Source organism: Coregonus clupeaformis, chromosome 15 (genome assembly GCF_020615455.1).
Source record: "Coregonus clupeaformis isolate EN_2021a chromosome 15, ASM2061545v1, whole genome shotgun sequence".
NCBI classification, from domain to species: domain Eukaryota; kingdom Metazoa; phylum Chordata; class Actinopteri; order Salmoniformes; family Salmonidae; genus Coregonus; species Coregonus clupeaformis.
Window position 1 is genome coordinate 1,709,203 of NC_059206.1, and position 27,199 is coordinate 1,736,401.

At 41.8% G+C, this 27,199-nt stretch overlaps 2 protein-coding genes across 4 annotated transcripts in view; one reads left to right on the forward strand and one right to left on the reverse strand.

Moving 5' to 3' along the window:
- Positions 1–10,091, reverse strand: part of LOC121583127 — a 40,535-nt gene extending 30,444 nt beyond the window's left edge. The window contains exon 1 of the mRNA XM_045225344.1: positions 9,852–10,091. The gene's annotated coding sequence lies outside the window, so the exon portion shown is untranslated. The remainder of the gene's footprint in view (positions 1–9,851) is intronic.
- Positions 10,092–17,279: 7,188 nt separating this feature from the next.
- LOC121582156 (ankyrin repeat family A protein 2) lies at positions 17,280–25,493 on the forward strand. Of its 3 annotated transcripts, none has more exons than XM_041897776.2 (9): positions 17,280–17,386; positions 21,250–21,634; positions 21,783–21,941; positions 22,239–22,304; positions 22,509–22,606; positions 23,135–23,260; positions 23,380–23,446; positions 23,759–23,839; positions 24,817–25,493. In XM_041897776.2, the coding sequence occupies exons 2-9, from the start codon at positions 21,352–21,354 to the stop codon at positions 24,870–24,872; spliced, it is 936 nt and encodes a 311-aa protein (XP_041753710.1). In that variant the 5' UTR covers positions 17,280–17,386; positions 21,250–21,351; the 3' UTR covers positions 24,873–25,493. The 3 variants fall into 3 exon arrangements, with proteins under 3 accessions (XP_041753710.1, XP_041753712.1, XP_041753711.1); XM_041897778.2 differs by having other exon boundaries at positions 17,281–17,386; positions 21,290–21,634; XM_041897777.2 differs by lacking the exon at positions 17,280–17,386 and adding an exon at positions 21,023–21,062.
- Positions 25,494–27,199: the final 1,706 nt, after the last annotated feature.

Here is a 27,199-nt window from a genome sequence, read left to right on the forward strand (position 1 = left end):
TTATCAAGAACCTACGGCTGAAACTAGCCAGCTAGCCAGCTAACTAGCTACTTGCTATTAGCCACCGTTAGCGGTCTTCACCACTGTCCATGGCCTGCACTACCTACCAGCCAGCTCTAGCCTGGACAATTATCGGCCAGTCTGCACAGCATGCTATCGACCCAGAGCATATCGGATTTTCTGCCGGAATCACTGAATCACTGGACCTTAACACCGGATCATCGCAACTAGCTAGCTGCAACCGAATGGCTGTTGTTGGCTAATGACCACTGTCCCGACGCACCAGTTAGCCTTGAGCTAGCCTCGAGCCAGGCCCATCTCCCGGCTATCTACCTCTCCGTCAACCGGACGGGACCTCCTAGTGTCGACACGGAGCCCCGCCGATCCATCACGAATGGTCTGCCGACGTAATCGTCTGATGTGGTTTCAACAGGCTTCCCGTTGCGACGACCACGAAGATCCATTTGCTAGCCCCGTCCCGCTAGCACGCGCAATCAACAGCCGTGCCTCCTGCTTGCCTGTGCTGAAGCAGCCTACGAACTGCTCCCGGACTTACCTATTGCTGTTCACTGGACCTTATGATCCCTCAGCTACACAGCTGATGCCTGCTGGACTGTTCCTTTAAACGGTACCCTATCCTGTTTATCTGTTTAGCCTCAGCCCAAACTTTCGTCGCCATTACCAGTTGTTGTCTTATCCCTCTCGAATAACACCTGTGATTGCGTTATGCCTCTCTCCCATGTCAATATGCCTAGCCTATTGCTGTCTGGGCTAGTTGTTATTGTACTATTTCACTGTAGAGCCCCCAGTCCCGCTCAACCAGCCTCAGAGAGCTCCTTTGTCCCACCCCCCATACACGTGGAGTCCGGCTCAATCGGTACCTCCAGTGATGCTATCTCTTTCATCGTTACCCAATGCTTAGGTGTACCTCCACTGTACTCATATCCTTCCATATCCTTGTCTGTACATAATGCCCTGAATCTATTCTACAACGCCCGGAAATCTGCCCCTTTTATTCTCTGTACCCAACGCACTCTAGAAGACCAGTTCTTAAAGCCTTTAGCCATATCATTATTCTATTCCTCCTCTGTTCCTCTGGTGATGTAGAGGTTAATCCAGGCCCTGTAGCCCCCAGTATCACTCCTACTCCCCAGGCGCTATCATTTGTTGACTTCTGTAACCATAAAAGCCTTGGTTTCTTGCATGTTAACATCAGAAGCCTCCTCCCCAAGTTTGAGTTATTCACTGCGTTAGCACACTCTGCCAACCCTGATGTTCTAGCAGTGTCTGAATCCTGGCTTAAGAAGGCCACCAAAAATTCAGAAATTTCCATCCCGAATTACAACATTTTCCGTCTAGATAGAACTACCAAAGGGGGCAGAGTTGCAATCTACTGTAGAGATAGCCTGCAGAGCTCTATCATACTATCCAGGTCTGTGCCCAAACAGTTTGAGCTTCTACTAAAAATCCACCTTTCCAGAAATAAGTATCTCACTGTTGCCGCTTGCTACAGACCCCCCTCAGCCCCCAGTTGTGCCCTGGACACCATATGTGAATTGCTTTCCCCCCATCTATCCTCAGAGTTCATACTGCTTGGTGACCTAAACTGGGATATGCTTAACACCCCGGCCGTCCTACAATCTAAACTAGATGCCCTCAATCTCACACAAATTATCAAGGAACCTACCAGGTACAACCCTAAATCCGTAAACATGGGCACCCTCATAGATATCATCCTGACTAATTTACCCTCTAAATACACCTCCGCTGTCTTCAACCAGGATCTCAGCGATCACTGCCTCATTGCCTGCGTCCGTAATGGGTCCGCAGTCAAACGACCACCCCTCATCACTGTCAAACGCTCCCTAAAACACTTCAGCGAGCAGGCCTTTCTAATTGATACTGGATGGATATTGACCTCATTCCGTCAGTAGAGGATGCCTGGATGTTCTTCAAAAGTGCCCCATTCAAAAAAATCAGAACTAAGAATAGATATAGCCCCTGGTTCACCCCAGACTTGACTGCCCTTGACCAGCACAAAAACATCCTGTGGCATACTGCATTAGCATCGAACAGCCCCCGCGATATTCAACTTTTCAGGGAAGTCAGGAACCAATATACACAATCAGTTAGGAAAGCAAAGGCTAGCTTTTTCAAACAGAAATTTGCATCCTGTAGCACTAACTCCAAAAATAGTTTTGGGACACTGTAAAATCCATGGAGAATAAGAGCACCTCCTCCCAGCTACCCACTGCACTGAGGCTAGGAAACACTGTCACCACCGATAAATCTACGATAATCGAGAATTTCAATAAGCATTTTGCTACGGCTGGCCATGCTTTCCACCTGGCTACTCCTACCCCAGCCACCAGCTCTGCACCCTCCGCTGCAACTTGCCCATGCGATCGATAAAAGACAGTACTGTGCAGCCGTCTACATCGACCTGGCCAAGGCTTTTGACTCTGTCAATCACCGCATTCTTATTGACAGACTAAATAGCCTTGGTTTCTCAAATGACTGCCTCGCCTGGTTCACCAACTACTTCTCAGATAGAGTTCAATGTGTCAAATCGGAGGGCCTGTTGTCTGGACCGCTGGCAGTCTCTATGGGGGTGCCACAGGGTTCAATTCTCGGGCCGACTCTATTCTCTGTGTATATCAATGATGTTGCTCTTGCTGCTGGTGACTCTCAGATCCATCCCTACGCAGACGACACCATTTTGTATAGATCTGGCCCTTCATTGGACACTGTGTTAACAAACCTCCAAACGAGCTTCAATGCCATACAACACTCCTTCCATGGCCTCCAACTGCTCTTAAACGCTAGTAAAACTAAATGCATGCTCTTCAATCGAACGCTGCTTGCACCCGCCCGCCCGACTAGAATCACTACTCTCGGCGGGTCTGACTTAGAATATATGGACAACTACAAATACCTAGGTGTCTGGTTAGACTGTAAACTCTCTTTCCAGACTCACAATAAGCATCTCCAATCCAAAGTTAAATCTAGAATCAGCTTCCTATTTCGCAACAAAGCCTCCTTCACTCATGCTGCTGAACATGCCCTCGTAAAACTGACTATCCTACCGATCCTTGACTTCGGCGATGTCATTTACAAAATAGCTTCCAACGCTCTACTCAGCAAATTGGATGTAGTCTTTCACAGTGCCATCCGTTTTGTCACCAAAGCCCCATATACTACCCACCATTGTGACCTGTATGCTCTCATTGGCTGGCCCTCACTACATATTCGTCGCCAAACCCACTGGCTCCAGGTCATCTATAAATCACTTCTAGGCAAATCCCTGCCTTATCTTAGCTCATTGGTCACCATAGCAACACCCACCCGTAGTATGCTTCCAGCAGGTATATCTCACTGGTCATCCCCAAAGCCAACACCTCCTTTGGCCGCCATTCCTTCCAGTTCTCTGCTGCAAATGAATGGAACGAACTGCAAAAATCTCTGAAGCTGGAGACACTTATCTCCCTCACTATCTTTAAGCATCAGTTGTCAGAGCAGCTTACCGATCACTGCACCTGTACACAGCCCTTCTGTAATTAGCCCACCCAATTACCTCATCCCCATATTGTTATTTACATTGTTATTTATTTTGCTAATTTGCACCCCAGTATCTCTATTTGCACATCATCTTCTGCACATCTATCACTCCAGTGTTAATACTAAATTGTAAATTATTTTGCACTATGGCCTATTTATTGCCTTTCCTCCATAACTTACTACATTTGCACACACTGTATATAGATTTTCAATTGTGTTATTGACTGTACGTTTTGTTTATTCCATATGTAACTCTGTGTTGTTGTTGTTTTTATCGCACTGCTTTGCTTTATCTTGGCCAGGTCGCAGTTGTAAATGAGAACTTGTTCTCAACTGGCTTACCTGGTTAAATAAAGGTGAAATAAAATAAAATAAAAAATATCAAATCATTTCTGGGTAACAATTAAGTACCTTGCTGTGATTGTTTTCTATTAAAGTGGTCATAAAGAAACAAAAATAGCTTCTTAGCTAAAAGCAATTTCTCAAGCAACAATTTTGCTAGGACTGTCTGGGAGTGGTCTGAGTGGGGAAGGGAAAACTGAAAACTAGCTGTTATTGGCAGAGAGGTTCTTAATGGTCTCTTTCTTACTGGTCTATTAACTAATTTACTGCCTGGTGAAAAAAACTCCATCCCACCAAAACAGGCAGAAATTTCAGGTGGTATTTTCAAACAGCTCTTACACTAAAATTGCTTTATCATCATTTTCACAATTTCACAGTATTATTCCAACCTCATAGTGTGGAAATATACACTGAGTGTAGAAAACATTAGGAACACCTGCTCATTCCATGACACAGACTGACCGGGTGAATCCAGGTGAAAGCTATGATCCCTTATTGATGTCACCTGTTAAATCCACTTCAATCAGTGTGGATGAAGGGGAAGAGACAGGTTAAAGAAGGATTTTTAAGCCTTGAGACAATTGAGACATGGATTGTGTAGGTGTGCCATTCAGAGGGTGAATGGGAAAAACAAAAGATTTAAGTGCCTTTGAATGGGGTATGGTAGTAGGTGCCAGGCGCACCGATCTGAGTGTGTCAAAAACGTAAACGCTGCCTGGTTTTTCATGCTCAACAGTTTCCTGTGTGTTTCAAGAATGGTCCAACACCCAAAAGACATCCAGCCAACTTGACACAACTGTGGGAATAAATGGAGTCAAAATGGGCTAGTATCCCTGTGGAATGCTTTCGACACCTTGTAGAGTCCATGCCCCAAGGAATTGAGGCTGTTCTTCGGGCAAAAGGGGTTGCAACTCATTATTAGGAAGGTGTTCCTAATGTTTTGTACACTCAGTGTATGCCTTTAAAAAGAGCTGTCATTACACAATAAAAGGCTCTAAAATGACATCAAAACAACCGTATGAGATTCACAAGAAGATTTTGACAGGTGATACTCTGAGTGGTGTGCTGGAGGGATGTCACAGGAAATGAATAGCACTGTCCTTTTCACTAACTGTAGCTATTGTAGTGAGAGGATATGCCACAGGCAGGTATTACTATTATCTGGTATTGTCACTCATTGTATTGTCATTATCATGGTATTATCATTATGGTATTATCATAATCATGGTATTATCATTATCATGGTATTGTTGTTATCATGGTTTTATCATAATCATGGTATTATCATTATGGTATTATCATAATCATGGTATTATCATTATGGTATTATCATAATCATGGTATTATCATTATGGTATTATCATAATCATGGTATTATCATCATTGTATTATCATTATAATGGTATTGCTATTATCATGGTTTTATCATTACCATGGTATTATCATTATGGTATTATCATAATCATGTATTATCATTATGGTATTATCATAATCATGGTATTATCATCATTGTATTATCATTATCATGGTATTGTTGTTATCATGGTTTTATCATTATCATGGTATTATCATTATGGTATTATCATAATCATGGTATTATCATTATGGTATTATCATAATCATGGTATTATCATCATTGTATTATCATTATAATGGTATTGTTATTATCATGGTTTTATCATTACCATGGTATTATCATTATCATGGTATTGTTATTATCATGGTATTATAATATAATAATAATAATAATATGCCATTTAGCAGACGCTTTTATCCAAAGCGACTTACAGTCATGCGTGCATACATTTTTTTTGTGTGTATGGGTGGTCCCGGGGATCGAACCCACTACCCTGGCGTTACAAGCGCCGTGCTCTACCAGCTGAGCTACAGAGGACCACATTATCATAATCATGGTATTATCATTATCATGGTATTATCATTATCATGGTATTATAATTATCATGGTATTGTCATTATTATAGTATTATCATTATCATGGTATTATCATTATCATGGTATTGTCACACATGGTATTATCATTATGGTATTATCATAATCATGGTATTGTCACACATGGTATTATCATTATGGTATTATCATTATCATGGTATTGTCATTATTATAGTATTATCAGTATCATGGTATTATCATTATCGTGGTATTATCATTATCATGGTATTATCATAATCATGGTATTGTCACACATGGTTGTGTCATTATCATGGTATTGTCATTATCATGGTATTGTCATTATCATGGTATTGTCATTATCATGGCTGTGGGGTCAGAGAAAAAGACGTTGAACTATGGATAGAAAAGTGAACTTCCGTAATATGGGTGTAGGGTAAACGTTTATTAGGGTTGGGACCTCACGATACAATATTATCACGATACTTAGGAGCCGATGCGATATGTATTGCGATTCTATATGTATCATGATTCGATCCTGAAACTTTATTGTGATTCAATGTTCCAAACATATTGCTCACTATATGTCTGCTGCAGAGGAACAAGAGAGAGCCATGAGAAAACAAGTAAAAGTGGAGGTAAAAGTGGTCAAAACATGTTGGTACATATAAAACATTTTTTTAAAGATGGAGAACAAGCTATAGGATGAGAAATACCAGAGTTTTGGTAGAGCCAACTAGCACTAGCTATTAGCTAACGTTAACCTTTTTTTATATATACTGTATTTATTTATTTTTACAAATCGATACTTGGAGTCACAGTATCGATATAAAATCTGCAAAAATAATATTGCGATACTCGATTTTTTTCCCCCATCCCTACAGTTTATGTGTGTACTGTGTAGGGTCGCTGTTTGTAAGCTCAGGACAGGTAGTGTGTGTATCCTGATCAAATGAGCCCCATCCTGCCATATTTGCGAGTGACTCCCTGCTTGATTTGCATGCCTATTTTCCTATTAGGCCTTAGGCTCTGGGTTACATAACACACAGAACAGGTCCCAAACAGAAACACAAACACTCCACTCTCCTTGAAAAAGGAGATACGTGCATACACAAAAAAAATGTATGCACGCATGACTGTAAGTCGCTTTGGATAAAAGCGTCTGCTAAATGGCATATTATATTTATATTATATTATAAAAAGAGCCAGGTGTTGTGACATCCTCCTAACACTGACCCCTGACATTTCTACCTCTTCAGTGTGTCTGTGTGTAACAAACCAGATTTTGGCCCCTGACCAGACACTAGGACTGGCCCTGAGGAGACTAGCTGACGTGAACAATGAAGCGCACACAGTAGAGAACAAAACCGTAAAAACCAGAAGGAACACTAGTTTTGACATCTGGTCATGTGCCAGAAATATTTTCAAATGTGAAGGTCCAGAGAGGTCAAGTGTGAAAAAATCTGGTTCCTCTCACATGACAACACCCATGTCAACCGTACCTGAACAGGTAAATCTTGATTTCACCATACTATTTGGTAATTAGAAAATGTACGAGCTCATTGTCTTAGCACATTGGCCACTTAGGTGTGGTTGTAAGATTGTTCTCAGGAACACCCAGCTATATACTCAGTTATGCGTTAGAGAATGATTCATGGCTCCTGAGAAAAGGATGCAAGGTGGAATGATGACAACGTAACACAGCTGTCAAGACAAGCACAGCGAAAGTCCTCAGTCTAGGAAACAAACAGCTTTTACCCCCAAGCCATAAGACTGCTAAATAGTTAGTTAAATATTTAACCAAATAGCTACCCGGACTATCTGCATTGACCCTTTTTGCATTTACTTTTTTGTCTCATCACATACGCTGCTGCTACTGTTACTTATCCGTCACTTTATTCCTAGTTATGTACATATCTACCTCATACCCCTGCACATCCACTCGGTACTGGTACCCCATGTACACTGAACAAAAATATAAATGATTTCTCTCAAATGTTGTGCACTAATTTGTTTACATCCCTGTTAGTGAGCATTTCTCCATTGCCAAGATAATCCATCCACATGACAGGTGTGGCATATCAAGAAGGTGATTAAACAGCATGATCATTGCCCAGGTTCACCTTGTGCTGGGTACAATAAAAGGTCACTTTAAAATGTGCAGTATTGTCACACAACACAATGCCACAGATGTCTCATGTTTAGAGGGAGCGTGCAATTGGCATGCTGACTACAGGAATGTCCACCAAAGCTGTTGTCAGAGAATTGAATGTTCATTTCTCTACCATAAGCTGCCTCCAATGTTGTTTTAGAGAATTTGGCAGTACGTCCAACCAGCCTCACAACCGCAGACCATGTGTAAACACGCCAGCCCAGGACCTCCACATCTGGCTTCTTCACCTGCAGGATCGTGCTGAGGAGTTTTTCTGTCTGTAATAAAGCCCTTTTGTGGGAAAAACTAATTCTGATTGGCTGGGCCTGGCTCCCCAGTGTGTGAGCCTGGCTGGCAAGTGGGTGGGCCTATGCCCTCCCAGGCCCACCCATGGCTGCACCCCTGCACGGTAATGTGAAATCCATAGATTAGGGCCTAATGAATTTATTTCAATTGACTGATTTCCGTATATGAACTGTAACTACTTATAATCTTTGAAAGTGTTGCATGTTGTGTTTATATTTTTGTTCAGCCAAGTTTTTGTTACTCATTGTGTATTTATTATAACTTTTATTATTGCATGTTTTACTTTTCTATTATTGTTCTATTGTCTTTCTCTCTGTATTGTTGGTCAGGGCCTGTAAGTCAGAATTTCACTGTTAGTCTACACCTGTTGTTTACGAAGCATGTGATTAATAAAATACGATTTATTTTTTATTTTTGTAGACAGTGTAACCTATTAAAACTATGGCTTAACTGTTTGTCTTCCTCATAAGTGCTCTATTATCGTCACTTTTTACAACATTTTATAAGATAGCTGGTATGGAAATATTATGTATTTTATGGTTGTGGAAACGTTATCTGTTGTATGTTATTAAGGAGCAGGTTTCAATAGAATATGGTACATATTTTCCGACAGAACAACTACACAAATCAAACAATCATCTAACATTTCACTCTCCTCCTCCACCACCTCCACCTCCACCACCTCCACCTCCTCATCCTCCTCCCCTCCTCCTCCTCCCCTCCTCCTCCTCCTCCTCCCCTCCTCCTCCTCTCCCTATCTAAATAAAACAATCATTATCATCTAGCACCACCCTCCCTCTCCTCCTCCTCCTCCTCTTTCCTCTCCAGTGAACTAGAGAGTGTGGAAAAGAACCTTCTCACGCCAGGTCAATCCAGGTCACCAACAGGATATCATTTCATAGGAGGAAGTGAAACAGCTCTCAGATAATCAACAATACACACAATGCCTTATCAACACTCTCACTTCAGTCTCAAACATGGATCCTTATCCAGGCTAACACAACCAATGGCCTTCTCTAACAATACATTAGGAACTGACACTTCAGAACATTTTTGTTATTGTATTGCATTCGTCATAAAGGGATGAACAAAAACCTGGCTGAACCTAAGTGCCCAGAAGGAACAGCTCAGGGTGTCAGTGGCAAATAACTGCAGAGGTATGGAAGAAACCTTGAGAGGAACTAGACTCTAGAGAGAGAGGGAGCCCAACCTCAGCAGTAGTCTACACTTTGTTATACAGGTGTGATTATGTATATATAAGGCATTGTATCATCATCATCATCATCCTTCTATAGACGCAGTCAGCTGAACTATGCCAATTTCATATTGACATACAACTGCTTCAATTTTGAGTGGGACCAGAAAGCTATGCAGAAAGCCAGTAGTTCAGCATCTTCATCTTCTTCCTCGATCCTCTGCTCTGCCCAACAACTTTTAGACGTGTTAGATAATACTGACTTATTTTCAAGAATCCCTTCATCAATGTTGACAAAGAGACATAGCCTACGTGTAGGCTACATTTCACAATTGTCTGGATATATTGTAGATGTAAAGCGCTACATTGTGTTCACGGATTTGACATTACCTGAGTCGTCTGCAATCTGCAGTTAGACCTTGCTTCCTGTGTACAACGTTGAGCGACACTTTCCAACGTCCTTTCTCCTAAAAGTCTGATGGTTTAGTCATTTCTCCAATAAGCAATGTTTTTTTTTACGATCAATAAAACGACACTTTGCGAATCTATTCTGTGAAGTCTTCCGTTCGGTAAGAAGAACGTAGTCAAACTTTCTTTTAGAGAAGTGGGTTTTCCAAAGCACCGCTGCCAGCCTTCTTTCTGTCAGTCCTCTCCTCCACCCAGCGCGATGGTCCAGCCCCTCCTCTATCCGTGAAGCGGCATGTCTCCCCTCTCCGGTTCACATCGAGAGCCACAATAACACCATCACGTGTCCACAGACCTGGATGAGATGGGAGAAATTACGCCACGTGATTGAAGCCTTTTCATACACAGGTGAGGTTGTGGTGAGTGGGAGTCTGTTTGCCATGTACATAGAATAGAATAGAAGAATAGAAGAGTATAATAGAATAGAATAGGTTCCCTTATCGCTGCCTTCTGAAGAGACTATAGTCTTTTGAAAATGTTAAAACTGTTCCCAAAATCGGTTGTTTTGTTACAGTAGCCTATTGCATGGTAGAATGGTAGCCTAATTACAAAGTAATAACATATGAATTCATCTGTATGGAACAGTTTATTTCAATGGAGAGCTGGATGTGTATGCCATCCAAAACACTAAATATGCATGGGTAGTAAGTGTTGCACTTTCAATTGCGCTGCTTGCCCTTTCATAGGGTCCACCATAAGTGACCAGTCTTGGAGCCTCCAACCCCCAACCTTAGTGAAAACAGATATCTTGCTGTTCTCCACTAACTTGTTGCTGCACTCATGTATACAAGGTCAAACTCATACTAGTGCCCATAGCAACAGGGGAGGAAATGAAAGGGAGACCAAATGGAGTGCCCGCCCTTCCTGCCTTTTAGCCATTAACTCACATTGAGCAAATATGGAGTGGAGAATCTCTTTAGTTTAGGCTACAGCTCATAGGCAGCAGCAACAGCAGTAGCAGTAAAACCGTAAATAAATATAAGCTTATGAGTAGGCATATAATGCTTATGAGTAGGCCTATAACTGGGGAAACAGTTGAATACCAGGCAGAGACCACTGCAGTTGTACCATTGAGGACAGATTGTAACCCAAATTGGCTGCAGCAATTATTCAGCTGAGTTAATGGAGAAATGTGTGAAATGTAGGCCAGAGGACTCAGCCCCTCGGATGGCAATACCAAAGATGGTGGATAAATGAAGATAGTTCACTCAGGCAGTGTACCATTGAAGAGAAAAAACACCAATGCAACAGCAGCTGGGTCTGGTCTACTTAGTTTATTGACTTTCATTGAACCAGAAAAAAACAGTGAGTGGGGTGTCTCGCTTCCTCTTCTGTCTCTGACAACACTTAATTCATCAAGGTGATTAGACTCAACAAGGTATGCCATCTGCAGGCAACATGACTCATATACTACCTGTAGAATAATTGCATTGGAATGTTCATTTTTTTACATTTACATTTTAGTCATTTAGCAGACGCTCTTATCCAGAGCAACTTTCGCCTTATCCAGAGCGACTTACATATTTTTTTTTTATATTATCCTTATAATACATTGTTTTCTCTTATACCAAGTATCTGAAAGATGAACTTTTTAAATACTTTCGTTTAAAGACAATAAAAATACACTTTCATGTGCTGTTACTACAATCAGACTTGCCAACTCATTGTATGAGTCACGTTCAATAGCAACAAGTTCAGTTCAGTTACTCATCATGAACTCGATTGAAGTGCCTGTATGTCAGATTGGTCTATACTGCCCCCATGTGTTCATTAGATTACATCGCATACTGGGATCAAATGATAAGATTGGGGTACATGACCCCTAGCTGCAGATATACCCCCATTTACCCAACACCGATACAACCTTGAGTAAAGACCTTGGGTAAAAACTGAAACTTAGATCAGTTTAACTTAATCTTACATCCATTGACATGTTTTATGTTATCCACATGTATTTGTCATACACTATTTAAAAAACCCAGTGGTTTTCTATTAGCCTGGGTCGCAGTCTGTCTGCGTCAGCAACATTTTGGTTTGGTTGACACATCCAATTGTTGTTATAAAGTCAAGAATGTATGATGATGTATTTCAATTCTGATTAAATTTACTCATATAGTTTACATGTTGAAAGACATCACAATAAATTGTGGTTGTGGCATCTTCCAGACACATACATGAGTATGCACTAATAATCCGATTTAACATCATTCAGTCTGGTAGAGGGTTGCGGTTAACTCAGAATCATTCAGTCTGGTAGAGGGTTGCGGTTAACTCAGCATCATTCAGTCTGGTAGAGGGTTGTGGTTAACTCGGCATCATTCAGTCTGGTAGAGGGTTGTGGTTAACTCGGCATCCTTCTTTCAATAGCTAAGCGGCAGGTAGCCTAGAGGTTAAGAGTGTTGGGCCAGTAAACGAAAGGTTGCTGGTTTGAATCCCAGAGCCAACTAGGTGAAAAATCTGCCACTGTGCCCTTGATCAAGGCACTTAACCCTAATTGCTCTGGATAAGCGTGTCTGCTAAATGACTCAAATGTTAGCTGAGTTAACAGTCAAGTCAGTTGGCTTTCCTGTAGAAGGCGTGAGGTGTATGAGTTATGGTCACAGCAAGAGGGCAGACTTATCATGTGACTGTCCATCGCATGCTGGGGGAACAAGGTGACTCAGGCTGGAGTTGCGTGTGATAACTGACATAGATATTAGAGCGAGGCGATTTGCTCCATGCTATTGACCTGGAAGCTTTTTATCCTGGTGTCCCTACTGCGGCAGTGGCAGGCCACAACCCCTGATCTCCCTCATTAGAGACTCTGAAAACAAACAGACAACTAAACAAAAGAGGATCCTGGGACAAAACCCCCTCTCTCTCTCTCTTTTTGCCGTGGCTGGTTGTGTTGCATGAAATCACGTCATGGGCTACGGTCGTCCAGCACCAAACAGCAGGAGGCAGAGGACCAGGCACGGGAGGCACAAAGGACCCACAAGGACCCAGGCACTGTGAACAGGACTGCTGGCAACAAGGCCCCAGAGAATACTGTTCATGAGGGCCTATAGACTAGAAGAAGCATGCGTGCCATCCAGCAGCATGGCATGGTCTATGACTATGTTCCTGCCTGGTCACTCCCTTGTTACTCACCCACCCTACCCCAGCTCCCTCTCGTAGGCTAAAAGCCCCTCTACTTTTGACATGCACAATATGCCTAGGCTGAATAGTGTTCTTCACTTTAAAATGAGGTGTGAGGCCTCAAGTGAAACTACAACGATACATAATTGTGAGTGCATTGTTATAATATTTGCTTTATTTGTGTGTAAGCATGCAGAAAGAGAAATTATGCACACACAGCAAACAGGTTAGAGGTTACTTAGTGTATGTCAATAGTGGAGATTATGGGCCTAATGAACTACATAAATACTCCAGGGGCTTGAAAACTGTTTTCATCCAGCAAAGGAGCAGAGCCTAATTACGTAGTAGGAAATCTCCACTTTGCAGCAGATTTGCAGATGCACAGTCACCTAAAAAATAAACAAACATTGAAAGCCAAGGCCACATAAGAAAGTGAAGTCAACCAACACACAATAGAAGGTGAAACGGATCTACAGTGGGGGAAAAAATTATTTAGTCAGCCACCAATTGTGCAAGTTCTCCCACTTAAAAAGATGAGAGAGGCCTGTAATTTTCATCATAGGTACACATCAACTATGACAGACAAAATGAGAAAAAAAATCCAGATAATCACATTGTAAGATTTTTTATGAATTTATTTGCAAATTATGGTGGAAAATAAGTTTTTGGTCAATAACAAAAGTTTCTCAATACTTTGTTATATATCCTTTGTTGGCAATGACACAGGTCAAACGTTTTCTGTAAGTCTTCACAAGGTTTTCACACACTGTTGCTGGTATTTTGGCCCATTGCTCCATGCAGATCTCCTCTAGAGCAGTGATGTTTTGGGGCTGTCGCTGGGCAACACGGACTTTCAACTCCCCTCCAAAGATTTTCTATGGGGTTGAGATCTGGAGACTGGCTAGGCCACTCCAGGACCTTGAAATGCTTCTTACGAAGCCACTCCTTCGTTGTGTTTGGGATCATTGTCATGCTGAAAGACCCAGCCACGTTTCATCTTCAATGCCCTTGCTGATGGAAGGAGGTTTTCACTCAAAATCTCACGATACATGGCCCCATTCATTCTTTCCTTTACACGGATCAGTCGTCCTGGTCCCTTTGCAGAAAAACAGCCCCAAAGCATGATGTTTCCACCCCCATGCTTCACAGTAGGTATGGTGTTCTTTGGATGCAACTCAGCATTCTTTGTCCTCCAAACACGACGAGTTGAGTTTTAAACCAAAAAGTTCTATTTTGGTTTCATCTGACCATATGACATTCTCCCAATCCTCTTCTGGATCATCCAAATGCACTCTAGCAAACTTCAGACGGGCCTGGACATGTACTGGCTTAAGCAGGGGGACACGTCTGCACTGCAGGATTTGAGTCCCTGGCGGCGTAGTGTGTTACTGATGGTAGGCTTTGTTACTTTGGTCCCAGCTCTCTGCAGGTCATTCACTAGGTCCCCCCGTGTGGTTCTGGGATTTTTGCTCACCGTTCTTGTGATCATTTTGACCCCACGGGGTGAGATCTTGTGTGGAGCCCCAGATCGAGGCAGATTATCAGTGGTCTTGTATGTCTTCCATTTCCTAATAATTGCTCCCACAGTTGATTTCTTCAAACCAAGCTGCTTACCTATTGCAGATTCAGTCTTCCCAGCCTGGTGCAGGTCTACAATTTTGTTTCTGGTGTCCTTTGACAGCTCTTTGGTCTTGGCAATAGTGGAGTTTGGAGTGTGACTGTTTGAGGTTGTGGACAGGTGTCTTTTATACTGATAACAAGTTCAAACAGGTGCCATTAATACAGGTAACGAGTGGAGGACAGAGGAGCCTCTTAAAGAAGAAGTTACAGGTCTGTGAGAGCCAGAAATCTTGCTTGTTTGTAGGTGACCAAATACTTATTTTCCACCATAATTTGCAAATAAATTCATTAAAAATCCTACAATGTGATTTTCTGGAATTTTTTTTCTCAATTTGTCTGTCATAGTTGACATGTACCTATGATGAAAATGACAGGCCTCTCTCATCTTTTTAAGTGGGAGAACTTGCACAATTGGTGGCTGACTAAATACTTTTTTTCCCCACTGTATTAAATCTACCACGCCACAGTCATGGCTTACTTTCCTAGAGGGGCATCTTCTGGTAAAGAGGAAATTATGTAGCCTAATGAATGTGACATTGACTATTTAATATGTCTTATGATTTGCATACAGTTAGTTTCAGGAAGGTGTAATACCCAGAAATTGTTGTGACAAAATACCTGACTAGAATGGGTTGCTGTTCACAAACTATTCAGTCAACTTGAATGACTCAATGGTCAATTAAAATACAAACTATTCACCATGACCATAAAACAAATCTGTATTACTCAGACATAAACAACCCAAAGAAAGAAAGCTGTGATAAGATATATGTTGATAGTAGCTTGATTTAGCTTTTGATCCTTTGTATCAAATCAGATTTCCACAGACAGAGAAATCCAATAATACCTATTGCCTAGGCCTAATGATCCCTGACCAAAACGAATAACCGTGTCCTGCAAAAATAATGTTATTACATTATTAATCCATTTTATGAGCTAAGTGAGCGGTATTTTAAGTGCCCTAGCCACATACAGTGCCTTCGGAAAGTATTCAGACCCCTTGCCTTTTTACACAATTTGTTACGTTACAGCCTTATTCTAAAATTGATATATATATTTTTTTATAATCCTCATCAATCTACACACAATACCCCATAATGACAAAGTGAAAAGAGGTTTTCAGACATAAAAAACTGAAATATAACATTTACATAAGTATTCAGACCCTTTGCTATGAGACTCGAAATTGAGCTCCGGTGCATTCTGTTTCCATTGATCATCCTTGAGATGTTTCTACAACGTGATTGGAGTCCACCTGTGGTAAATTCAATTGAGTGGGCATGATTTGGAAAGGCACACACCTGTCTATATAAGGTCCCACAGTTGACAGTGCATGTCAGAGCAAAAACCAAGCCATGAGGTTGAAGGAATTGTCTGTATAGCTCCGAGACAGGATTGTGTCGAGGCACAGATCTGGGGAAGGGAACCAAAAAATTCTGCAGCATTGAAGGTCCTCAAGAACACAGTGGCCTCCATCATTCTTAAATGGAAGAAGTTTGGAACCACCAAGACTCTTCCTAGAGCTGGCCGCCCGGCCAAACTGAGCAATCGGGGGAGAAGGGCCTTGGTCAGGGAGGTGACCAAGAACCTAATGGTCACTCTGACAGAGCTCCAGAGTTGCTCTGTGGTGATGGGAGAACCTTCCAGAAGGACAACCATCTCTGCAGCACTCCACCAATCAGGCCTTTATGGTAGAGTGGCCAGACGGAAGCCACTCCTCAGTAATAGGCACATGACAGCCCGCTCTGAGTTTGCCAAAAGGCACCTAAAGACTCTCAGACCATGAGAAACAAGATTCTCTGGTCTGATTAAACCAAGATTGAACTCTTTGGCCTGAATGACAAGCGTCACGTCTGGAGGAAACCTGGCACCATCCCTACGGTGAAGCATGGTGGTGGTAGCACCATGCTGTGGGGATGTTTTTCAGCGGCAGGGACTGGGAGACTAGTCAGGATCGAGGTAAAGATGAACGGAGCAAAGAGCATAGAGAGATCATTGATGAAAACCTGCTTGAGAGTGCTCAGGAACTCAGACTGGGACGAAGGTTCACCTTCCAACAGGACAACAACCCTAAGCACACAGCCAAGACAATGCAAGAGTGGCTTCGGGAAAAGTCTCTAGCATTTGACCAAACTGTGATCTCTATTCTCACAGCAGTGTAACCAGAGTGAGTGTAGCCCAATCTATTATTCTACATTTCGTAATAAAAGGGAATTAAACAAACATTGCAAAATGCCACGGTAAAACTTTAATTCAACCTGACTAGGTTTATGGAGCTGACACACAGGTAAAACACAGGTCCCCAAGGCCTCAACGATTTTGATGCCTAGGCCTACATAGGGCCTTTTGGAAATATCAATATTCTACATACACAACCAGACTATGGACTAAAAAGAGATCTAATTTAGAGGCTTGTTTATTATTTTAGTGTAATTAATGAATAACTAATGAATAACTAATTAATCAATTAATTACATTACCATTAATTAAAGTTAGCTCAAATACAAAGATCTCTATATGTAAAAAAGGGATTTCACTAGAATAAAAAAAAATGTTCATAATAGTATCGTTCACCCATACCTTTACAATTGAATCTGCCACATATGGAGCAAAAAACATTGATCTGAAGCAACTGCTCATGCGCGAGAAACATCAAAACAAGCACAAAGACAGATTTCAAATCCTTGCAACACCGGTGAACATTACACAAATTGTGTTACTAAGTAAGAAATCATTATCTATTATTAATGTGTCTCACTTAACCTTACTACGGTTTTAGTTGTGCTTGTAATCAGTACGTTAGTTTGCTTGTAGGGGATTCTGTTGGGTCTGTTTGCTAGCTAGCTAACCATGCTAGCTAGCTAACACTAAGCCAGAAAGACTAAAGTATTTCTGACTTGGTTAGCTAGCTAGCTCTCGTTCACCCAAGAGAGAGGGCCTATCTCGGGCTAGCTAACAATAACGTTAGCTAGACCGTTCGGTTTCGTCTTTATTATTTCCTTAGAAGTATTAGCTAACTATCAGTAATGGTAAGTCAGACAGAATTTGGTAGTAGGTTCAAGAATTTAACTAAGAATTAGTTAGCTAGCGCTTTTAAAACTAGCAAGTTGCATAGACAATGCTAGTCTCAACTGATGTGGAACACAAGCCTTCGAACTTGTGTTTTTGCATGCATGTTGTTATTTAGGAATGATCCTTGTCAGCAAATAGACAGTAGTAAGTCATGTTCGGCGTAGTATATATATATATACATACAGTCAGGGAAAAAAGTATTTGATCCCCTGCTGATTTTGTACGTTTGCCCACTGACAAAGACATGATCAGTCCATAATTTTAATGGTAGGTTTATTTGAACAGTGAGAGACAGAATAACAACAAAAAAATCCAGAAAAACGCATGTCAAAAATGTTATAAATTGATTTGCATTTTAATGAGGGAAATAAGTATTTGACCCCTCTGCAAAACATGACTTAGTACTTAGTTGTAAAACCCTACGTTTCTTGTAGCTGGCCACCAGGTTTGCACACATCTCAGGAGGGATTTTGTCCCACTCCTCTTTGCAGATCTTCTCCAAGTCATTAAAGTTTCGAGGCTGACGTTTGGCAACTCGAACCTTCAGCTCCCTCCACAGATTTTCTGTGGGATTAAGGTCTGGAGACTGGCTAGGCCACTCCAGGACCTTAATGTGCTTCTTCTTGAGCCACTCCGTTGTTGCCGTGGCCGTGTGTTTTGGGTCATTGTCATGCTGGAATACCCATCCACGACCCATTTTCAATGCCCTGGCTGAGGGAAGGAGGTTCTCACCCAAGATTTGACGGTACATGGCGCCGTCCATCGTCCCTTTGATGCAGTGAAGTTGTCCTGTCCCCTTAGCAGAAAAACACCCCCAAAGCATAATGTTTCCACCTCCATGTTTGACGGTGGGGATGGTGTTCTTGGGGTCATAGGCAGCATTCCTCCTCCTCCAAACATGGCGAGTTGAGTTGATGCCAAAGAGCTCGATTTTGGTCTCATCTGACCACAACACATTCAGACAGTTCTCCTCTGAATCATTCAGATGTTCATTGGCAAACTTCAGACGGGCCTGTATATGTGCTTTCTTGAGCAGGGTGACCTTGCGGGCACTGCAGGATTTCAGTCCTTCACGGCGTAGTGTGTTACCAATTGTTTTCTTGGTGACTATGGTCCCAGCTGCCTTGAGATCATTGACAAGATCCTCCCGTGTAGTTCTGGGCTGATTCCTCACCATTCTCATGATCATTGCAACTCCACGAGGTGAGATCTTGCATGGAGCCCCAGGCCGAGGGAGATTGACAGTTATTTTGTGTTTCTTCCATTTGCGAATAATCGCACCAACTGTTGTCACCTTCTCACCAAGCTGCTTGGCAATGGTCTTGTAGCCCATTCCAGCCTTGTGTAGGTCTACAATCTTGTCCCTGACATCCTTGGAGAGCTCTTTGGTCTTGGCCATGGTGGAGAGTTTGGAATCTGATTGATTGATTGCTTCTGTGGACAGGTGTCTTTTCTACAGGTAACAAGCTGAGATTAGGAGCACTCCCTTTAAGAGTGTGCTCCTAATCTCAGCTCGTTACCTGTATAAAAGACACCTGGGAGCCAGAAATCTTTCTGATTGAGAGGGGGTCAAATACTTATTTCCCTCATTAAAATGCAAATCAATTTATAACATTTTTGACATGCGTTTTTCTGGATTTTGTTGTTGTTATTCTGTCTCTCACTGTTCAAATAAACCTACCATTAAAATTATAGACTGATCATGTCTTTGTCAGTAGGCAAACATACAAAATCAGCAGGGGATCAAATACTTTTTTCCCTCACTGTATATATATATACAGTGGGGAGAACAAGTATTTGATACACTGCCGATTTTGCAGGTTTTCCTACTTACAAAGCATGTGGAGGTCTGTAATTTTTATCATAGGTACACTTCAACTCTGAGAGACGGAATCTAAAACAAAAATCCAGAAAATCACATTGTATGATTTTTAAGTAATTCATTTGCATTTTATTGCATGACATAAGTATTTGATCACCTACCAACCAGTAAGAATTCCGTCTCTCACAGACCTGTTAGTTTTTCTTTAAGAAGCCCTCCTGTTCTCCAATCATTACCTGTATTAACTGCACCTGTTTGAACTCGTTACCTGTATAAAAGACACCTGTCCACACACTCAATCAAACAGACTCCAACCTCTCCACAATGGCCAAGACCAGAGAGCTGTGTAAGGACATCAGGGATAAAATTGTAGACCTGCATAAGGCTGGGATGGGCTACAGGACAATAGGCAAGCAGCCTGGTGAGAAGGCAACAACTGTTGGCGCAATTATTAGAAAATGGAAGAAGTTCAAGATGATGGTCAATCACCCTCGGTCTGGGGCTCCATGCAAGATCTCACCTCGTGGGGCATCAATGATCATGAGGAAGGTGAGGGATCAGCCCAGAATTACACGGCAGGACCTGGTTAATGACCTGAAGAGAGCTGGGACCACAGTCTCAAAGAAAACCATTAGTAACACACTACGCCGTCATGGATTAAAATCCTGCAGTGCACGCAAGGTCCCCCTGCTCAAGCCAGCGCATGTCCAGGCTCGTCTGAAGTTTGCCAATGACCATCTGGATGATCCAGAGGAGGAATGGGAGAAGGTCATGTGGTCTGATGAGACAAAAATATAGCTTTTGGTCTAAACTCCACTCGCTGTGTTTGGAGGAAGAAGAAGGATGAGTACAACCCCAAGAACACCATCCCAACCGTGAAGCATGGAGGTGGAAACATCATTCTTTGGGGATGCTTTTTCTGCAAAGGGGACAGGACGATCTGCACCGTATTGAGGGAGGATGGATGGGGCCATGTATCGCGAGATCTTGGCCAACAACCTCCTTCCTCAGTAAGAGCATTGAAGATGGGTCATGGCTGGGTCTTCCAGCATGACAACGACCCGAAACACACAGCCAGGGCAACTAAGAGTGGCTCCGTAGAAGCATCTCAAGGTCCTGGAGTGGCCTAGCCAGTCTCCAGACCTGAACCCAATAGAAAATCTTTGGAGGGAGCTGAAAGTCCGTATTGCCCAGCGACAGCCCCCGAAACCTGAAGGATCTGGAGAAGGTCTGTATGGATGAGTGGGCCAAAATCCCTGCTGCAGTGTGTGCAAACCTGGTCAAGACCTACAGGAAACGTATGATCTCTGTAATTGCAAACAAAGGTTTCTGTACCAAATATTAAGTTCTGCTTTTCTGATGTATCAAATACTTATGTCATGCAATAAAATGCAAATTAATTACTTAAAATTCATACAATGTGATTTTCTGGATTTTTGTTTTAGATTCTGTCTCTCACCGTTGAAGTGTACCTATGATAAAAATTACAGACCTCTACATGCTTTGTAAGTTGGAAAACCTGCAGTGTATCAAATACTTGTTCTCCCCACTGTATATATATGAGTATAATTTTTACAAAAGAGAATCATCAAAAAATGCCATCAGCTTTGCACACTTAAATTGATGACATTGGCACACACTAACTTGAACTAACGTTACCACATTCTGATGTTGCTTTTGTATCCATTCTAGGCTTTCACTGACTTCTCTTCTTTTATTGGACACTGGATAGACCGCATTACATCCTTCCAAGCACAGAGGTGACCCTCTGACTCTCTGTGTCACTGCTCAGTCATGGACACAGGTTCTGTAGCAGGTAGGACCAGTTCGGTCTCCGAGGAGATGGAGGGGATATGTGTGATGCCAGATATGAGCAGCATCAAGTCGGAACACCCGGGTGGGAGTGCGGACGACACAGGTGCACAGAACGTGGCCATGGGGATCAAGTTCATCCTTCCCAACCGCTTCGATATGAACGTGTGCTCGAGGTTCGTCAAGTCGCTCAACGAGGAGGACAGCAAAAACATCCAGGACCAGGTCAACTCCGACTTGGAGGTGGCATCTGTTTTATTTAAAGGTACCAACTGACTACCAAGTGTTGACGCACTCCTTATTAGTATTACAATGTGATTTCCTTATTTGACCCCAGAGAATCAGAGGAGGTATTTTGCTCCTCAATTGAGCTGAGCTGATGGTTGATGCTATATCTCTTTTGCCTCTTTCAGCCGAGTGTAATATTCAGACGTCGCCCTCACCAGGGATACAAGTGCGTCATGTTTACACCCCATCCACCACCAAACACTTCTCCCCTATCAAACAGTCGACAACACTCACCAACAAGCACCGCGGCAACGAGGTGTCCTCCACTCCTCTTTTGGTCCACTGTAAGTACCTGAGCTCATCCTAAACTACAGAAGAAGAGGCTTGCTTTATTGTCCAATGTACACAGATTTCCAATAGAAACTTGTCCTCTGCTTTATTCCAAACCCTCCGAAATACACACATACACAATTACACTTACAGAGGTTGGAGCAGAGGGCAGCTATATGACGGCGTCCATCCTACATTTGTCACACATCACTTAGCCTCTTAAACATAGAATAGAACACAAAACGTACCTGACTCTAACATTGACTGATGGCTGCTTGACCTCTGACCTGTGACTTATGCCTTCTTTCCAGCCCTGTCCATTCACCAGCTGGCAGCACAAGGAGAAATGGTGTTCTTGGCCAGCAGGATTGAACAAGGTGACGATGTCCCTCAGTTGTATTTATGTCTGTTTGTTAATGTTATATTGATGCTGTTGGGCTCCTTACAACCATGAACAGTCACATAATTAACAGTTGGTAAGATACAAATAATATGTAGTCAAGAATGTCTATAAAGGGCTTCACTGGTTGACTAGAAACATGTTATTGACCGCTTTGATGTTGTTGTTTGTATGGCTGTAGAGACAGTGATTAATCTGCAGGATGAGGAAGGCTTCACCCCCCTGATGTGGGCTGCAGCACACGGACAGATAGCAGTCGTAGAGTTCCTGCTCCAGAACGTAAGAACAATGACATGTTGAGACATACACTATATATACAAAAGTATGTGGACATCCCTTCAAATTAGTGGATTCGGCTATTTCAGCCACACCCGTTGCTGACAGGTGTATAACATCGAGCACACAGCCATGCAATCTCCATAGACAATCATTGGCAGTAGAATGGCCTTACCGAAGAGCTCAGTGACTTTCAACTTGGCACCGTCATAGGATGCCACCTTTACAAGTCAGTTCGTAACTGAGGGACCAACTCCATATTAATGCCCATGATTTTGGAATGAGATGTTCGGCGAGCAGCTGTCCACATACTTTTGGTCATATAGTGTAACAACCCAGCAAATGACTTTATTTCAGAGATATGCAGTAACATACAGTCATACTGTTACCTAAAATGTACATAAGACAGGAAAACACCACAAATAACATTAACATACTGTATACAGTATATGTATTGTTGAAGACGTTTAGACCAGATGCTTTTAATGTAATTTTCTCACCAATGGTCTCTTCCATGTCCTCTTCCTTTAGGGAGCGGACCCCAACCTGTTGGCTAAAGGCAGAGAGAGTGCTCTGTCTCTGGCCTGCAGTAAGGGATACACAGACATCGTGAAGATGCTCATTGATTGTGGGGTGGATGTCAATGAATATGACTGGGTAGGAATGTCACATCAGGATTTTCATCTGTATGGCTTAATTTAATGTACAGTATATCGAACCAATCATAGAGCAACATTTGTTCCTGTTGAAGATTGTCACTCTTCTTGCGGTTTCAGAACGGAGGGGTTCCCGTGCTCTACGCCGTCCATGGAAACCATTTGCGTTGTGTGGAAATTCTCCTAGGTAAGAACTGACTGACTGACTGACTGACTGACTGACGGACGGACGGAGCGAGCCTGTACAGGAGGAAATGAAACCCTGACTGACTGACCTTCCATTCAGCAGACTTACTGTACTAACCAACAACATTGGTGGCAACTGTCACTTTCTAGATGAATGATGATTCTCTGACTTTTATTAACTGAGTCAATATGTTGTGTTGTAAAAAGCTTGGTCTGCGCTGATGATTTTGATGATATATGTTGCTTATATTTAGGCTGTGTTTTGATCCAGACTGGTCTGTAATCTGACATCTTCCATCTTTTCCTGTCACAGAAAGTGGTGCCGACCCCACCATTGAGTCTGACTCTGGCTTCAACGCTATGGATATGGCTGTGGCAATGGGCCATAGGAATGGTATACAAAAATGCATCTCATACATATCATATTTAGGCTATATACTTCTCATCATGAAGAACATGTTTAAATATCATGACTAAAGAGGTATTGTAGTCTAGGCATACATACATAAAGTATTGTAGTGTAGGGATAAATACATATTGTGTTGTAGTCTAGGCATACATACATAAAGCGGAAATATAGCATTTCTTTATTTGTCTTATGCCCGATCTACTTTCATAAAGATATTACTCTATTACCCACTAGCTATCTTGGAATATGTTTAAAGAAATACAAGGGTATTTGGTGAAAGAGTTCCTTCTAGTCCGTGTGTAACAGTAATCCCTGTCCTTCCCACCCACATCCCATTTTACGCAATCAGATTTCTGTGTTTTGATACAACTATGCAAATGTGGCCATCTTAGCAGGATCTCCTCTGATTCTAACAGTCGGTTCCACTGGTTCCACTAGGCCGGACTAGGATCAGAGTTAAAACAGGAAGTAAACTTGTTATGGTGCTGTGTATGTCAAGGATAGACATGCACAAAATAAGCCCAGTAGCTGTAATGATTTCATGACTTGGATGTTTGTCCTATGGTATGAACAGGGATTTAATGTTTAAAATGCCGGCATTTCGAAGCTTGGATGTTTGTCCTATGGTAAAAACAGGGATTTCATGTTTAAAATACCGGCATTTCGGAGCTTGGATGTTTGTCCTATGGTATGAACAGGGATTTAATGTTTAAAATGCCGGCATTTCGGAGCTGTAATTAAATTATATTTTCTCAGCTTGAGGATAGCTTTAACTAACTAGCATTCCTATTTACCTTTAATGAACCCTACCAGATACTTGCCTTTTAGATGTTTGCTCAATACTCAAACTTTCAGATTTTTGCTTTAAAAAAATATATAAAAACTTCAAAAACCTCAATTTTGCATGATATCTCTGTGCAGTTGTAGGCTATGGCTGAAACATGTCTCTCTTCTCTGACCAGTTCAACAGGTGATGGAGGCCCACCTACTGAAGCTGCTGATGGGGATCAGAGAGTGACCCACTAACCTGGGGGACAAGAGGAGGAAGGACTGCCTGTGAATGGAAATACAGTGGACACCATAATGAAGAAAGAAATATGTCTGAGGACAATCGTGTAGCATGTTTGAGACTGTCTTATCTGTTAGGGTGAAGCTCAGGTGTGAATGGTTTTGATGAAGCATGTGTGAGTATTTATGGAGACACGCAACTCAAATGTGTATGTTTCAGGCCTCCGTTTTGGGTAGACGCCCTTTTCTTTAGGAGTTTAGTTTGTTACAATGTAAATACGTTTTGAGCCAAATGCTAATGTAGAAAGTAGTGCATAAACCCAAACGTCTGCTCTAATTGTGCATCGATATCAATGGGAGATGTTTGTGAAAGTTTAAGATATAAGTTCACACTTTTCATTTGAGAATTCTGCTCAAGAAACGGGTAAACACTATAACGTTGTGATGAAATTAAGTAGATCTAATTGATTGTTTAGAAAAAAAGTTATGTTTTTGTGTATGTTTATGACTGACTGACTTTACATTGGAGGAAGTAGGTTGTTTTCAATCAAAATGGTAATAAATAAACAAATAGCTTCTTAACGAGAGCAATTTCTCAAGCAAGAATTTTGCTAGGACTGTCTGGGAGTGGTCTAAGTGGGGAGGGGAAAACTAGCTGTTAGTGGCAGAGGGGTTTGGAACTCTTTCTTATTGGTCTATTAACGGATTTACCGCCTGGTGATGTCACCAGGCAGGCCAAAACTCCATCCCACCAAAACAGGCTGAAATTTCAGACAGTCTTTTCAAACAACTCTTACACGAAAATGGCATCATTTACACAGTATTATTCCAACCTCAATGTGGAAAGATATACAAAACATAGGAAAATCATGTTTCTGCCTGCACTGGGTCTTTAACATACCATCCAAGGGTACATAAGTGTTCAAAATATTGCTGGTGCTGCTTTTTTGTTATTGTAAATAAACACTTGTTTTTAAATCACTGTTTTCATTAACATTGTAAACCATCTTAAGAAGGATAATCCACCCCCATAAATAAAAATCATAAAACTCCTGTCAATTTGGTGAAAGCCTTTGTTCCTATCAGTGGGTAAAATAACTTTCCCCATGATTTAACTTCTAAGTGGTCTGTGTGTGAAATCAGGAAATTGTGTAGGAACGCGTCATTGCTACAACAAAGACAGTACAGTAAGAAGATGAGCAGAAACTGCTTCTCCAATAAAATCCTGGATACCACTTGTAGTTGTTGGGCTAGCTAAACGCATGCGCAGAAATACGTCATTGGGTGGTCCCCTCGCGCATGTGCCCGCCATCAAGTCAAAGGCACTCAAATCTAATTTTATTGGCCACATGCACATATTTTGCAGATGTTATTGCGGGTGTAGCGAAATGCTTGTGTTCCTAGCTCCAACAGTGCAGTAGTATCTAACAAAACAAAGTTGCTTAGGAGCTAAAAGCAGAGCTGCCATCTCCGACATAAAGTAGTTTTTTACGAAAATTAAAACATGTCAGTTTGTCACTTTACCGAGGTTGGAGTAATAACATGTTTAAATACTTAAGACATTGTCTCGAATCTAGGTTCTGCTTCAGATTGAGAAAATTAACTAAGGAAGAATGTTTCAATTCTCTCATTGACTTCTCAAACCCCGGACTGGTCTGCTTGACAAGCGTTCCCGGAAGTCTCGTGATGTTGCGCCTCTGGGTTTAGAAACTCTGTGGCTATTACATTTCATAACGCTTATAAAACAATTACCTGCACTCCAGATCGTAAAATCAGTCAATATATGGTATGGGCATATTTGTCTAGAACACACCCATCCGTTTATATCATGACAAACTATACATTACGCTTAGATGTGCTCAATCTAAACTGTCCTAAATGATTCAATTTAGTTTCTCCTTCAAGTACAATCTCGCAATGCGCGCTGTGGGAAAAGTGTAAATGGACCGTTGTTGCCATAGCAACGTACTCTGCACTCACTCTGGCCAGAGACAAACTGTAAATTGAACTCTTTAGATACTCCTAAATTTGTTTAGGCGATTATACAGCCATCTAGCTAGCTAGCTACATAACATGCTGATATTGATTTTGGTATTATAGAGTGTAGCTACATTAGCTAGGTAGCCACCCCAGAGAGAGAGCAATGCATTGAGGGTTTTGTAGTCGACTTGAGCTGCAAAAGATTTCTATGACTTTGTTGCTACCAATATAATAACGACAAAATTAAACATTTCACGAAAAAAAAAATGTTTTCACAGTGGTATTTAACACTATTAATCATACGAATTAGTGGTTTGGGGTGGATTATCACTTTCACCAAGTGTAGTGCACAGATGC

Bases quoted from the DNA above. Each gene is read 5' to 3' on its own strand.
- LOC121582156 (XM_041897776.2), top strand. From the start codon at position 21,352: ATGGACACAGGTTCTGTAGCAGGTAGGACCAGTTCGGTCTCCGAGGAG. The intron at 22,305-22,508 runs GTGACGATGTCC...GTATGGCTGTAG, and splicing joins GGCCAGCAGGATTGAACAAG to AGACAGTGATTAATCTGCAG. The intron at 23,840-24,816 runs GTATACAAAAAT...TTCTCTGACCAG, and splicing joins GGCAATGGGCCATAGGAATG to TTCAACAGGTGATGGAGGCC.